Raw genomic sequence first — 15,127 nt, 5'->3', positions numbered from 1 at the left:
GTCAACTGATTTCTCAAAAGAAACTACAGGCTAGAAGGGATTGGCAAGCAATACTCCAAGTCATGAAAATCAGGGACCTGCAGCCAAGATTGTTCTACCCAGCAAAAATATTTAGAATCGAAGGGCAAGTAAGAGCTTCCCAGTTAAGAAAAAACTAGAGGAGTTCATCATCACCAAACTAGTATTGCATGAAACACTATAAGGACTTAAGAAAAGAAGGAATATCAAAACTATGAAAAATAAAATGACAAAAAATACAAATCTATCAACAATTGAATCTAAAAAACAAACTAAGCAAACAAGAAGAACAGGGACAGAATCATGGATACAAAGAGCATTTTGATGGTTGCCAAATGGGAGGGGGGTGTGGGAGAATGGGTGAAGAGGTGAGGAGATGAAGAAGTACAAATAGGTAGTTACAGAATAGCCATGAGGATGTAAAGTACGGTTGTAGGAAATGGAATAGCCAAAGAACCTGTGTATGATCCATGGGCATGAACAAGGGTCTGGGGATTGCTGAGGGACTGGAGTGTGCTGGGTGGAGGGCGCAAAGAGGGAGAAATTGGGACAACTATAATAGCATAATCAATAAAATACAATTTTAAAAATAAAATAAAAAGAATTTTCTCAGTAAAACAGACAAAAAATTGGTTGACTAAAAAAAAGTTCTCCTGGCCAATAATATCTTAGGAAGCTGAATAATTTCAGTGCTAAATATTGTGTTACAATCTCATCTCCCATTGCTGTAAATTAAAATTTTTAAAAATTCAGATCAGAGAATTGTTACCGGATTTACTTAATAAATTGTTTTTATAGAAAGTGACACCCAGTCACTTCTCAGCCTTTTTGCTAAGATCAAGTGTATTATCTGTTCTTATAAGGTTACAAAATGACACTCAAAATAGAGGAAACTGCCTTTACCTCTTTGTAAGAGATTAAGTCAGAGTAGATGTAACCTTTCTTCTTTGCCTGTGAGTTTGATATTCCTTTTCTATTTTTTGCATAATTGAGAAAAAAGTGAACTATCTTTTAAAAATGATCAGGATTTGATATATTGCTGAAGCATACTGTACTTTAATAAAAAGATGATATTCTTTTTTTTTAAGATTTTATTTATTTTTAGACAGAGGGGAAGGGAGGAAGAAAGAGGAGAGAAACATCAATATGTGGTTGCCTCTCATGCTCCCCCTGCTGGGGATCTGGCCTGCAACACAGGCATGTGCCCTGACCAGGAATCAAACCAGCGACCCTTTGGTTCTTGGGCTGGCACTCAATCCACTGAGCCACACCAGCCAGGGCTAAAAAAAGATATTTTTATAAACCATTGTTTTGCAAAGTTTTTTGTAAAGAGCAGATAGTAAGTATTTTTGGGTGGCTTTGTGGGTCATATGGTATCTGTTGCAACTACTCATCTCTGCTGGTGTAGAGAATGCAGCCAATACACAATATATTAATGAATGAGCATGGCTGTGTTCCAGTAAAACTTTATTTGTAAAACTGATGGCAGGCTTGATTTGACCCATGGGCCATAATTCACCAGACCCTGTTCTAGAACGATTTTTCTGAAGAACATGAGTTACTTTTGAAAATATTGTAGGGTGGGAGGAAAGAAAATACTAGGGAAAAGGAAACTCTGGTGTTTAGACCATTCTATTTATTTTTTAGTAAAGATTTCGTTGTTTTTCTTAGCTTTACATACTTGGACACTGTTCCTGAATTTATACCTTTTGAGTGAGTCTCCTGTACCTAAGGACCAGATGTTTCCTTTCCTGCCACTGGGCAAATGCCAGGAAATAGTATAGGCCTTGGCTACCATTTGGGAGGTATACAGTGTTACTGCTGGCTTTGGAAGAGCGTCATCCCCAGCATTATTAGTGGTATTTTTATTTCTTATTCTGAGCTTCCTCTTACTTGGCTAGATGAGGTTTGGAACTACTATGTAATTTTTCATTCTTCTTCAAGTAGTCAGAGCAGCAGACACAAACTTGAGCCCTCAAGGCTTCACATGGACTAGATTCACCTCCAGCCAAACGTGGGCCATCTTCCCGCTCTTGAGGGCTCTCGGCTCTTCTTGCGTGAATGTCTCATTTTGCTCTAGGTCTGACTTCTTTTGGGAAAACTTAGTGGTGTCATTTGTTTGCAACTCGAGGGTAAGTGTCTGGTTTTCTGGGTCATGGCTTAGCATCTGAGAATGCCTGTCCTGAAGTCGGGGTAGGAGTTCTAGGGGTATTTGCCTTATTTTTGGGTTTCTTGAGGAGGCTCTGAGATTCCCTACTCTGACTCAGACATGTTTTTGTAGTTCTTCTTTGTTTTAAAGATTATAAGAGAGAGGAGGGGAGGGGAGGGAGAAAGAGAGGGAGAGAAACATCGATGTTCAAGAAATACATCAACTAGTTGCCTCTCATGCATCCCCAACTGGGAACCTGGCCTGCAACCCAGGTATGTGCCCTGACTGGGAATTGAACTGGCAAACTTTTGGTTCACAGTCCAGCACTCCATCCACTAAACTACAACAGCCAGGCCTACTAGTCCTTTATGACATGTCATCATATATAGAAACATGGCTTCAAGATTTATTTCAATGGTATTAGTTACATTTCTAGGGTTTCATTTAGGAAGTCTGGAGGCCAACACATCATTTGCTAATGCAGTGGGTTTCCTACTGTTCTTGAAATTCTCAGATAGCCTGCTTTGGAGAGTAGGGGTAAAGGGTTGGAGCTTGGACCTCTATCTTCTTTCCTCTTTAGCCCCAGCCCTCATACTTTGAACTATTCTACTCCCTTGCGGGGAAAAAATGGTTCTGTGTACTAAAGAGAGCTATAAAACTGTCCTTCTAGGGTATTTGAGAAGCTTTGGAGCCCCCATCTTGGGTTAAGATGCTTTTTTTATTAGAACAGCAGTAGCAGGTGCTCATCTTGGCGACAATTGCCTGCAGACCTCATGATTTTTAGGGATCTGTTAGGATAGTCCATTGGGTCTGTAGATTCTTTGCTGGCAGATACTAGCTTCAAAGAGATTATGAACACTATGAAATTCCATGTAAAATTCTTGTGTTGTTTAAAATTTTTGTAAAAAACTGCAAAGGCCTGTGTGCTTCAGTGTATAGCAGGAGTGGTTGTGGATATTCACTCTTTCACTCAACAGAAACTTAACATATACCTTTTGTTATGTGCCCGACATATTGTAGACATAGAAAATCCAGAGGTGGAGCTTACATTTCTAGTGTTCCCCCCTCGCCCCAGGAGCTTTGAAGATCTCATAGGCGAGACAGGTTGAGATCCCAGAGTGCTGAACTGTATGACAGGGAAGAAGTAACTTTGAACTGAAGAGGTTGTGCCTAGTCCTTAAGTCTGCTGATGCTCTTAGGGAGTGTTATTGGACCATTGCTTACTGTGTCCATAAGTTGCCTGACCTTAAGCTGTTGCTTTCTCAAGGCTTGTCAGTGATATCTGTCTGTCTTCTTCAGACAGGAACAGGGCTCCAGTCAGATCCGACTATGCTTACAGGTCCTGAGAGCCATTCAGAAACTGGCTCGTGAGTCATCCACCATGGCCCGAGAAACCTGGGAAGTCTTACTGTTGTTTCTTCTGCAGATTAATGACATACTGCTAGCCCCTCCAACTGTTCAAGGTTTGTTTATTTTTTCTAATTTATTTCTGAACTTCAAATAGTTTACTTTTAAATTCAATGAGTAGTAGGCTCAGTGGGGATTTAAATTTTGGCATGATAGATGATAAACCAAGGTGAACAATTCTTAGGGAACCCCCAAAGCCAGGATATGAAGTTATTTTACTTTCACTGATGCTAGGGTGACTTAATGCATTTTTGATAATGATGGGAACAGTAGTTTGTTTACTGTATTAGGGTAGAATCTGTATAAGAAACAACAAACTATTAAATTAGAGCCTATACAATAATGTACGTGGTTACAAAGTAGTTATCAAAGTAGACTCTGAACTTGATAGCTACAGAAGATACTTTCTTCAGCAGATGAAACCTATAGTCTTAAAGTGTTCTATTTTGAAGTATGACAAGCATTCTATTTGTCACCTAGCCATTAAAAACCCCCAATTTTATAAGACTTTAGAATGTATCTTAGAAGCCTTGCTTTGTAGCACAGTGTATACAGATTATAAATTGACATTCTAGTTCAAGTTCCCTGTCACTTATTCATCTTTGTAGTCTTTTTACTAATATACATGTAGTGTGCCTGTGCTCACACAGATGCAGTGTCCAGGGAAGTATCTACAAGGCATCATGGAAATTTTGGTTGAAAGGGACCCTGTAATAGGAATGAATACCTTGTCTGGTACTGATAATAGCTGACCAGTCATTGATTCCTTGTCTGTCTGCTACACACTTTCCAGGCCTGGGATCTCAGGCTTGGGAATTACGTAGGCAGGCAATGTATCCCCTTCTGGGATTGTTACTGTTGAAACTTTGTTTCTGTTCATTTGAAATACATCTCTATAACTTTTCCTCCTAGTCCCAAATTTGCCCTTTTGAACTCTGCAGAGTACAGACTTCTGCTCTATTTCTTGGTTCCGGGATTTGCAGTGGGAGAGCAGCTATCTTGTCATGGCTGAGGCTTGTCCTGCCCAGCAGTAGTCCTTTTGCTTCCTTCTTTGTCTCCCTGGCCCTGGAAGGGTGGCTTTCAAACAACTGAAGCAATATATTACTAAGTTTGGAGGTAGAAAGACCTAATTCCTTTATCTATTGACTGTGTGAATTTGGGCAAGTTACTTAAATTTTCTGAACCTAAGTATTCTCATCTCCAAAATGGGTTAACTGATAATTGGTAGTAAGTGTCGTAAATACCTATCCCGTAGCATTAATGTGAGGATTATGGGAGTTTATGTGTATCAACTACTTGGCCCAGAAACTGAGTCCTACATGTCACTCATCATAGGCCCTCATCCTTTCCTCTCTTCCCTCTGTGCTCCTGTCCTACTTGCTGGAAGATTAAAATCTTCAACAAGAACTGAGCAGGGTGACTTGAAAACTTTCAGAGTAATGATTGGTTGATGAATCCATGAATTCCTTCATAGGCACTCCTAAGAATCATTTCTTGTTCTTACTATTAAATAGTTGTTTGAAAGTCAAAACTCAACATTGTAGTTATTTTAATTTTTTGACCAGTCCTCCCAAATCAGTGAATTGAAGATTCTACTTTAAAAAATAGTAATATGCCAAAGACATGTTTTCTTTTTGTTGGTAAGGTGGCATTGCTGAGAATCTGGCGGAGAAGTTGATTGGTGTTCTCTTTGAGGTTTGGTTACTGGCTTGTACTCGGTGCTTCCCAACACCTCCTTATTGGAAAACAGCCAAAGAGATGGTGGCTAACTGGAGGCACCACCCAGCAGTGGTGGAGCAGTGGAGCAAGGTCATCTGTGCACTCACTTCAAGGTAGGCATTGCCATTGACTCACTTTCCTTCATCAGTCTAGCCTAGTTCTGTCTTTCTGGGATTCATGGAGTACTTTGTAAAACCTGTATCTTGTGTCTATTATTATGGTATTTTAGATATAGAATAGAGCCATTTTTAAAAAATAGATGTAATAGTTTGGCTAGTGCCTGTCTAATCTAAATGTTTTCAGATTAAGGAAGTGTCTCAGAGAAGCAGATAAACTCTATACCCTATCCGCCTCCCCCCAAAATCCCACTCTCATTCTGATTATTAAAATACAGGATGGGGTAGTAGTAGGTGTACAGTGGTGAGTTCATGAAACAGTTTATTCTTATATTGTTGTTCTTAATCATTGTATTATTTTCCATAAAAACAACTGTAAACCTACTTTTGCCCTGCTCTGTATTCATGATAATTATTTTTTTGTTCTGAAATAAAAAATCTGTTAAAAAAAAAAAAGCCAGGGCTATTAGCCCTGGCCAGTAGCTCGGTTGGTTGGAGCATTGTCCCATACACCAAAAGGCGGTGGGATTGATCCTGGTCATGGCACAACCTATGTTGTGGGTTCAATCCCTGGTCAGAGAGTGTATGGGAAACAACCGATTGATGTTTCTTGCTTACTCTCCCTAAAATCAATAAACATATTCTCAGGTGAAGATTAAAAAAAAATGGGAGCTGTCACAGAAATTGTAGGATCTTAGTTTCTTCCACATGATCATTATTTGAAAAACAAACAAACAAGCAAACAAAAGGTATAATAGAAAAAGTTAAGTTCACTGGAAATCCTGTTGTATATTTTTATACATAAATCTGTAGAAATGGGAACATACAATAATGTGCTACTTTATAACCAAAGTAGGCAGGTTTTTATAATAATAATTTTACCTTTTTACTTTTACCTTTTACTACCTATATGACAGATGGCAAATACAAGGCCCACAGGCTAAATCCAGTCCTCCACCTTGTTTTATCTGGCCCTCCACCTTGTTTTATCTGGCCCGGCACCTTGTTTCTACCTGGCGGCAGCGCCGAGCTCTTGCTTAACTGTGAAGGAGCAGTTACATTTATACAGTCCTAAATTACAGTCGGCCCTTTGAAGGCAACTTCGAGGCTGATGTGGCCCCTGGTGAAAATGAGTGCGACGCCCCTGCTATATATAATGCCATCACCCAACCCTACATGTTTTTAAAAAACTTTTTTTACTTAAACTTTTTTCAGTTACAGTTGACATTTAATATTATATTGATTTCAGGTGTACAGCATAGTGGTTAGACGGCGATTGTAGCTTAGGAAGTGATGTCCCCTGATAAGCCTAGTACATACCTGGCACCACACATAGTTATTACAGTATTATCAACCGTATTCCCTATGCTGTTCTTCACATTCCCGTAATCAGCCCTGCATGTTTTAATATATAACTCTAAAAGGTGAGGGTTTTTTTAAAATGTAGTCACAATATAAATTTAAGTCTATTAATTTATAATGTAAATTATATAATTTATAAAATATAAAATGTAAATATAATAACTTATAATGATTAAAAACAACTAAATCATTAATATTGTTTTAAATCTTTTATAAAACTAGAAATCTGCTTTCAACTAGTCTGTTTTATAAACAAGTGTTTTATCTTATTCACTTCTGTGAGATATAATACATGTTTCATCTATTTTCTCTTGTATTTTAATTCTTGAATATTATTCCATTAAGAAATGAACTTAGTGGTGTGCATTTTTTAATTTTCTAGATTGCTACGCTTTACTTATGGTCCTTCATTTCCTCCATTTAAAGTTCCCGATGAAGATGCCAGTCTGATCCCTCCTGAAATGGATAATGAATGTGTTGCACAGACATGGTTTCGCTTTTTACATATGTTAAGGTACTGTTATTTTATTTTCTCATGTGCTCAAGACCCAGTACGTGTCTTAGGAGCCATGCTGTGATTCTCTTGTGGGATTTCAGAGTGTCAGGTGGAGCCCCACAGGCAGCACACACACCTGTATCGCGTGCCTTCTGCTCTCCCTGTCCTAGCAGGGCCACGCTGTCCTCAGCTGCTCTTGGTCTCTGCTCTTAGGAGCTCGTTCCTTGTGGCAGATGCAGTATTTGTTCTCTTGCCTGTGCTACAGCCTGGATGATACCTCTCCCAGGACTTTCTCGCATTTTGTGGGGCCCCCAGCCTCCTGTGCTCCTCTCTGACCAGCACTAACTGGTCAGTGGTGCTCAGGGCCCCTCCTCTAGTAGCCGTGTTGTTTAAAATTTTGCTGAGGGATACACTGTTAAATTTCACAGAGGGATACATCGTTCCTTCCTGCTATTTATTTTTTTGTAGTTATTCTAATCAATTCAGCTTCATCACTTCCTTACTTTGTCTCTACTAGCCCCATTCTTATGCTCTGTGGAACTTCTGTTGTGTACTGTCTTGATTCTTAAACACCTTCCTTGTATATCTTCTCTTTCTGATTTGACTAGCCCCATTTTTCTATTTGTGTACTAGTGATTCTAAATTACTCTGTATGCCCTGTTGGGTGTAGCTCAGTGGGTTAGGCATCATCGCGCAAACTGAAAGGTTTGACCCCCAGTCAGGGCACATGCCTGGGTTGTAGTCCAGGCCCCTAGCTGGGGGCATGTGAGAGGCAACCAATCGATGTTTCCCTCCCTCTCTTTCTCCCCACCTTCCCCTCCCTCTAAAAATAAATGAATAAAATCTTTTTTTTTTAATTTTTATTTATTTATTTTTAGAGAGGAAAGGGAGGGAGAAAGAGAAAGAGAGACAGGGAGAAAGAGAAAGAGACAGAGAGAGAGAGAAACATCAATGTCCGGTTGCTGGGGGCCATGGCCTGCAACCTAAGCATGTGCCCTAACTGGGAATTGAACCTGCGATGCCTGGTTCGCAGCCCGTGCTCAATCCACTGAGCTACACCAGCCAGGACAATATAAAATCTTTTTTAATAAATTACTCTCTGTGACGTTTTATAAATTTAAGGATGTTAACTGTTTTCTATCTTTTTTCAGTTTGTGTTTTTCATCTTTCAGTGATTTCAGTTTGTATTTTTAATATTTTTTGTAATAATTTTCTGTTTTAAGATTAGAAAATTTTTCTGTGTTCTAATTTTCATTGGAATGCCTCTACTACATGGAATTTTGAGTGGGATATTGGTTGTTCATATTAGATAGTTATTCTTTTTTATGTCCCTGGTTTCCTAAGCAATTAAAAAATTGAAAATTAAAAAAATATAAATAAATTTTATTCAAATCATATTTTGGGATTTATTTTAAGCATTTAAATGGTTTTTCTTTTTTATCTATTGATGTGATGTAGTAATTTATTTCAATATGGAATTATTCTTCAGTCCTGAGAGAAAAGTTATGGTTCGTTATGGAATGCTAGTCTTTTAATTTTTTTTTCCAAATAGTCTCTAGTCCTTTTTTTTTTTTTTACGAATTTATGTTTTGATAACTTAAACAAAAAAGAACAGGAAATGTCCTATGTTTTTCTGTGCCCTGTTTTGTGGAGGTTATATGTTCCTTAGAATTTGAAATAAATCACCAGTGAAACTCTAATCCTGGAATCTTTTTTACTGGTAGTTCTTGGATAATCTTTTCCCATTTCTTCACTATTTATCTTTTCAGGGGTTATCTTCTTTAGCTGAAAGATTTTATTATTTTATCAAGGATTCTTTTGGATCTAAAGAATAGGAGCCTACTTAAGTAAGTGCAGGTGAAAAAGAGAGGTTGTTGCCTGATGAAAGAGAAGTCTCATTGAGTTCCCAGAAGCAGTGAGTGTCTAGTACTCAAGATGGGAATGGATAGAGCCAACCTTGGGATGAGCTCCTCTGTCATCTCTCTCTTGGCTTTTTGTTTCTTTTGTGCCTATACACACTGTTCCTTTCCCCCTGAGACTGTTTCTTTCTGCCTTTGGGATACATGCAACCCCATGGTAACTTGTCCAGTGGTATAAATACTGTATGACTTTCCAGCTCTAGCCATTTCAGTTCACTGGGGCTTTTTCGTTGCTCAGATTCTTAAAATGGATAAATTGGATTAAATTATTTTTGTTAGTTAGGCTACATCAATTATAGGTGTCTAGCAGACATCTGGATAGACACCTTTTGGATGTTTTTACCCTGTTGGTTAAATGAGCTGTAGCTGGGTGGGAGGCAGGCCTGTGAGGGTTATTCAGCATGGGCTGCCATGGTCATTGGCAAATTTCCTGGGAAAAGAGCTGAATATGATGGGGAGATAGGAACTAATATCTAGTGTGGTAATGCTTTATCTTTTTCCAGGGGAGAAAAAATGTTTCCCTTGATTAGAATACTACTGTCCTTGGACTTGTTTGTGCATGGCCACCTGCCCTTCAGGTCCCACCTGGAGGTTCTGTTTCAGTAAATCTAGGTTGAATCTGGATCTTTAAACAGGCTCTCCACATGTGTCAGATGTAGAGGGTGTTGGGAACTATAGGAATGCAGTTTCTATGATCTGGTCTGTATCCTTTGTTACCTATTTCAAATTTTATTTATTTATTTTTTTTGCCAGTAAAATCATTTTGGGTTTACATGTAACTGGTGTAAGCTTTCTGGCACTGCTACTAAACTTATCTCCTTTACCCCACATGATAAATTACAGTTCTGTGGATACAATCTACTAACACTAGAAGCCTATACATATGTTTCCTTTTTCCCACTTGCAATTAAGAGTCTGAGTGGATGGAAAAAGGGGTTTCAAAGGGCAGAGCATTTATAAACCACCGATTTGTATTTCTCAGCCTAGTTCTTTTGGCATTGTAGCTAGTGGAAATTCTTTCCAGGTGTTGCCTGTAGGTTTATTAACAATATCACTTTGAGTTGGAGAGGCCAATTAATGGCTAGCTAAGCAAACCATTTTGAGTGGAAATCTAAATCTGTTTTTTAGTGGAAATATAACTCAAGCCCAAATACATAGTTTTGAAATGTATGACTTCAGCACATACACATGAATACAAACACTAATTCCAATTTAAAAATAGTTTTTAAAAAACTAGGTATGTTAATATTAAAGTAAAATTTTTTTCTTGGAGGTCTTGTTGACTTATTTACAGTTTTTCTTCCATTGCTTAATTCCAAACATATTAGAGAAATATTCATGTATACTCTTAAAAGTTAAAAATTTCTAGTCTTATTTTGATCCTCATCCTCTGCATAGGCTGAGTAAGTTTATGTGCACACTGCAGATCTGTAAAGAAGTGCTCATGGTTGAGTCCCCAGCCTATTAACTACAGTTTAGTCTCCTCTCTGAATTAAATAGGCACAAACAGCCCTGTTCTTAAAATCGATTGCATTTTCTTATTGCTAAAGAAACTTTTACATATATAATTAATTCTTTTCTCTCTCTTGATAGTAATCCCGTGGATTTGAGTAATCCAGCCATTATAAGCTCTACTCCCAAATTTCAGGAACAGTTCTTGAATGTGAGCGGAATGCCACAAGAATTGAATCAGTATCCCTGCCTTAAACATCTGCCTCAAATATTTTTTCGTGCCATGCGTGGAATCAGCTGTCTGGTAGATGCATTCTTAGGTGAGTTTTGTGAATGTTGCTAGATATAGATAATTCTAGAGTCTAGTTTTAGAAACTATTATGAAAGACCAAAGAAAAAGATAAACAGATTTGATTATGAAAAACAAACTATTCGAAACACATGTAATAAATAGCTGGAGGGTTTTTGTTGTCCTTATATAAATAGACCAAATAATGCTAAGAAAAAGAATAAGACCTGGTAGATAAATGGACAAAGGATATGAATGAAAGATTTGCATAAGAGGACAGTGCTCATTCTCACTAGTAATCCAAGAAAATACAGATTCAAATGCATTAGGTATCGTTAGAAGGCAAGTTTCTTTTGTGAACTACTGTTTTTCACATTTTAGGAATATGAAAAGTCAGAATTATTTTTACCTGTTGAAAGGCATGGCATTTAATATGTATTGTTTTTAAAACATTTGCTATGTGTTCTTGTTAATATACGAGGGAGGACCCCAAAAAAGCCCCAAAATTTATTTATAAAAAATTGTGTATTTATTCTTGCATGTTTAAACTTCAGTCACTTTCAAAGTACTCTCCATTTGATGTGATACATCTATCGAGATGTTTCTTTTCCGCTGCTGAAAACAGTTTTTGAAGTCATCAATTTTGGTGGCTTTTAGAACTTCTGTATTTTGTTTCACCTCTTACACATCAGCAAAACGTTTCCCTTTCAGGACTTTTTTCATCCAGGAAAACAGAAAAAAACATCGCTTAGGGCAAAATTGGGTGAATAGGGTGGGTGAGGCATGGGGGTCATGTCATTTTTGGTCAAAAACCACTGAATACTCTGCACGGTATGGGCAGGTGCACTTGTGAATTACCCATAATGAAACGGGCAAACACTTCAAAAGAATCATCAAAAAAAGATTCACTGAAGCCAAATGCAGTCTCACACAACAACGTCAGGTGGTACACTGATAAAGCTGGGTTCCTAGAACACTCACCCAGTGGGGGAAGCCTGTACTACAAGGGGCCTGCCCTCCAGGAGATAATTTGGGGGTTTTTTGGGTCCCCCCTTGTATTATGTAGGTAATATACAGGGTGGGCAAAACTAGCTTTATAGTTGTAATACAAATAAATAATATAATAATAATAATACAAGAATAAACTCTGTTTTGTGTACTCACAACTATAAACCTACTTTGCTGACCACTTGCTGTATTAGTTCAAATTAAGTTTGCCATATAACAACCAAAAATACCTGTGGTTGAAACAAAGATAGTGTACTTACACATGGGTTAAGCCCAAGGACTAGGCAGTACAGGGCTGCTATAGCAGTTCCACCAATGTTAGAGACCCAGGGTGCTTCCATCTTGTGGTTCTCCATCCTTGCACTCTCTCATGGGCCATGATGGTTGAATGAGGTCCAACTCTTCTGTTCGGGAATTACGAAGGAAGGAGAGTCTCCACTTGATTGGTCCTTTTATGGGGATTCCCTTGACTGTCCACCCAACACCACCTACTTTTCTATGATCAGAATATGGCCAGATCTAGCTGTAAGAGAGGCTTGAAAATGAAGCTGTTTATTCTGGCTAGCCATGGCCAGCTTAAGTTTGTGTTCTACAGCTCAGAAAGGGGTGGCAAAATGTATATTGGGAAGCTACTAGCAGTCTCTGTCATAGTCTCTACAGAGCATTCACTGGTGTTGCTTGAGGAAGATTTTCTGAACATATTTTGACCTATGAAGAATAACTCCATTTGTCTTTTCTTAAAGGCATTTCTAGACCCCGATCAGACAGTGCTCCTCCAACACCCGTGAATAGATTAAGTATGCCTCAGAGCGCGGCCGTCAGTACCACCCCACCACATAACCGGAGGCACCGGGCTGTTACTGTGAATAAGGCCACCATGAAGACAAGCACAGTAAGAGTTTTCATCACCATTCTTATGCTGCATAACATTGGCTTTTTAATCTCCTGTCCTTTTAAAAAAGTCTTGCTGTTTTCTCAAACTTTCTATGAGTGTGGATATATATATATATTCTTGTGTCCTTCTTATAGGTCAGTACTGCTCATGCCTCAAAAGTTCAGCACCAGACATCTTCCACTTCTCCTCTGTCAAGTCCAAATCAGACTACTTCAGAACCCCGGCCACTGCCTGCCCCTCAAAGACCAAAGGTTAACAGCATCTTGAATCTCTTTGGATCATGGTTATTTGATGCAGCATTTGTTCACTGTAAACTTCATAATGGGATAAACAGAGACAGCAGCATGACTGGTAAATATTGCTCAAGAAATATGTTACCATTTTTTCTTTCCTTTTTTTTCTTTTTAATCTTTCCTACCTGCAAGATTAATATGCATCTTAAAAAACCCTCTGTCTCTGACGAAGCAGTGTCTTGTGCTTAACCCCTTCCAGCTGAAGTAACAGAATTTTGGAAGTTTTGCTACCTGTCCTTTTTATGTTTGTTCTGTGAGGTTTGACTTTTGTCTATTTTTATTAGACAAACTTTTCAAGGTTAGCTACTTTTTTTTGTTCCATCAAATTCCTTTCAGTAGGTGACCTGGAAGTTCCCTTCATGTCAGCCAGGATAACAATGCTAATATTGAGAATTAAAGATTTTGACCAGAAATTTATTCACAAGAAGTGTTTTCTTAGATTTTGACAGCCATTCGCTCATTAGTGCATATACATATTAGAAAACTTCTGTTTCACAAAAGACTCTAAACCTCTCAGATTTTAGTCTAGGGAACTTTATTTCAAGGGTACGCTTTCAAAAATACCATTTTTCTGAAACTAAATAAGATTGATGGACAATTAATAACTCAACCCTGATATCTTTACTTAGATTTTATAACAGAAATGAAACACCACCTAAGTAAAATCTGATTTATTTTTGTCACCTTACCAATATATTTGGAAGTAATTGCATAGGGTACAGGATCGGAGTGTGGTGTAGTCCTGAATATACTGAAGGAGTATTATTTATGATGTCTTATAGAGACGAATAATAATAATGGTTATCATTTATTGAACTGAATCACTCTGTGCCAGGCACTGTGCGGCATGCATTAATGAGTGTATTGGTTGTTTGGTAAGAAAGCATTTTTCTGCTGGGGCTAGAAATAGGTTGAGGTAAAAGGAGGCCTAATTGCATTAGTTTGTGCATCTCTAGGGAGACCATTAGTTCCAAAGAGAAAACTAATGGCCATAAGGATCTCTGCTTTCTTTCAGATATTAATTCTTATGTATTAAGTATCATGTCAGAACTAAGGTCTATGACTGTTAGCACTATACACATGTAATTATTTTGGATATTCTTACAAATATTTTACATTATTTAGAAAAGGTGTGACTATAAAGACATTTTCAGGAATATAATTTGAGATTGCATGGTTCAGTTTAGGGATTCCCTTATTTATTTTGTTCAAATTCAGATACTTTATATTCTACCATTTCCATATTTTATTTACAAGTTTGAATTGTAGTGTTTACTTATGGATAAGTAAATGTACTTAGGATGACTAATTGAAAATTTAAAAACAGTTTTTGGCTTTTATATTTTCTTATATTCATATGCTTTATATTTTGAGTTTTCTGAATCATTTATGTTTATATTTTCTAGAATAAGTCATATTTTTACTTTTTTTGAGATGCATTTCTTACTGTGTATCTTCTGGGTATCGAGCTGTTGACACTAAAATCCCTCAGTTCTGAATGGTTCAATTTGCTACCTTCTTGGTGGGCTTACTTAAAGGGAACTTACAGATCTTCCTGCTCTATGGGGATTTTGTAACAGCTTTGCTCACCCTTTTGTGCCAAAAGATAGAAGTCAGATTCAAATTGTGTCGGCAACAAATTCTTTTAACTCTTAATATTTTTCTTGGTTGGGAAAGGATAGAAGTTTCTCTTTCCCTGCCTTGCATTCAGAGATGAGGAAGGCTGTTACATTACCTGGGAAGATAGGAGGTGTCCAGATAGTTGAATGGGTTAGAGTACTATTGGGTGCCACTCTTAAGATCTTGGGGGTGGTGGGAGGTTTGGGAATACTAACACTGTTAGTCTGTTTTCTAAGTACTGGCTGTCATCAAGGAATTCTGCCATGCAGTTCACCTCAAAACTTAAAATGTCTGCTTCTGTGAACTGCTGGTTAGCTTTAGATTTACTCGACAGTACACTGTGCTTTGTAAAAGTAACATTGAGCTGGGAAGGGTTAATGAACT

General features: G+C 37.9%; 1 protein-coding gene and 1 non-coding gene across 6 annotated transcripts in view; both read left to right on the top strand.

Moving 5' to 3' along the window:
• RALGAPB (Ral GTPase activating protein non-catalytic subunit beta) overlaps window positions 1-15,127 on the top strand; it is an 85,890-nt gene that overhangs the window by 18,901 nt on the left and 51,862 nt on the right. For all 5 annotated transcript variants that reach the window (XM_045832637.1, XM_045832636.1, XM_045832635.1 and 2 more), the window contains exons 4-9: window positions 3,467-3,630; window positions 5,220-5,406; window positions 7,154-7,285; window positions 10,780-10,958; window positions 12,679-12,827; window positions 12,965-13,181. In XM_045832637.1, the coding sequence (XP_045688593.1) occupies window positions 3,467-3,630; window positions 5,220-5,406; window positions 7,154-7,285; window positions 10,780-10,958; window positions 12,679-12,827; window positions 12,965-13,181 (1,028 nt within the window). The remainder of the gene's footprint in view (window positions 1-3,466; window positions 3,631-5,219; window positions 5,407-7,153; window positions 7,286-10,779; window positions 10,959-12,678; window positions 12,828-12,964; window positions 13,182-15,127) is intronic.
• Window positions 830-1,028, top strand: LOC123815435. The gene has a single exon (XR_006785093.1). It is a non-coding gene; the product is annotated as a U2 spliceosomal RNA (small nuclear RNA).

The sequence above is a fragment of the Phyllostomus hastatus genome, unplaced genomic scaffold, assembly GCF_019186645.2.
Source record: "Phyllostomus hastatus isolate PE091 unplaced genomic scaffold, TTU_PhHast_1.1 phas_contig_17, whole genome shotgun sequence".
Taxonomy (NCBI): domain Eukaryota; kingdom Metazoa; phylum Chordata; class Mammalia; order Chiroptera; family Phyllostomidae; genus Phyllostomus; species Phyllostomus hastatus.
This window is presented reverse-complemented; position numbering and strand designations above follow the sequence as displayed.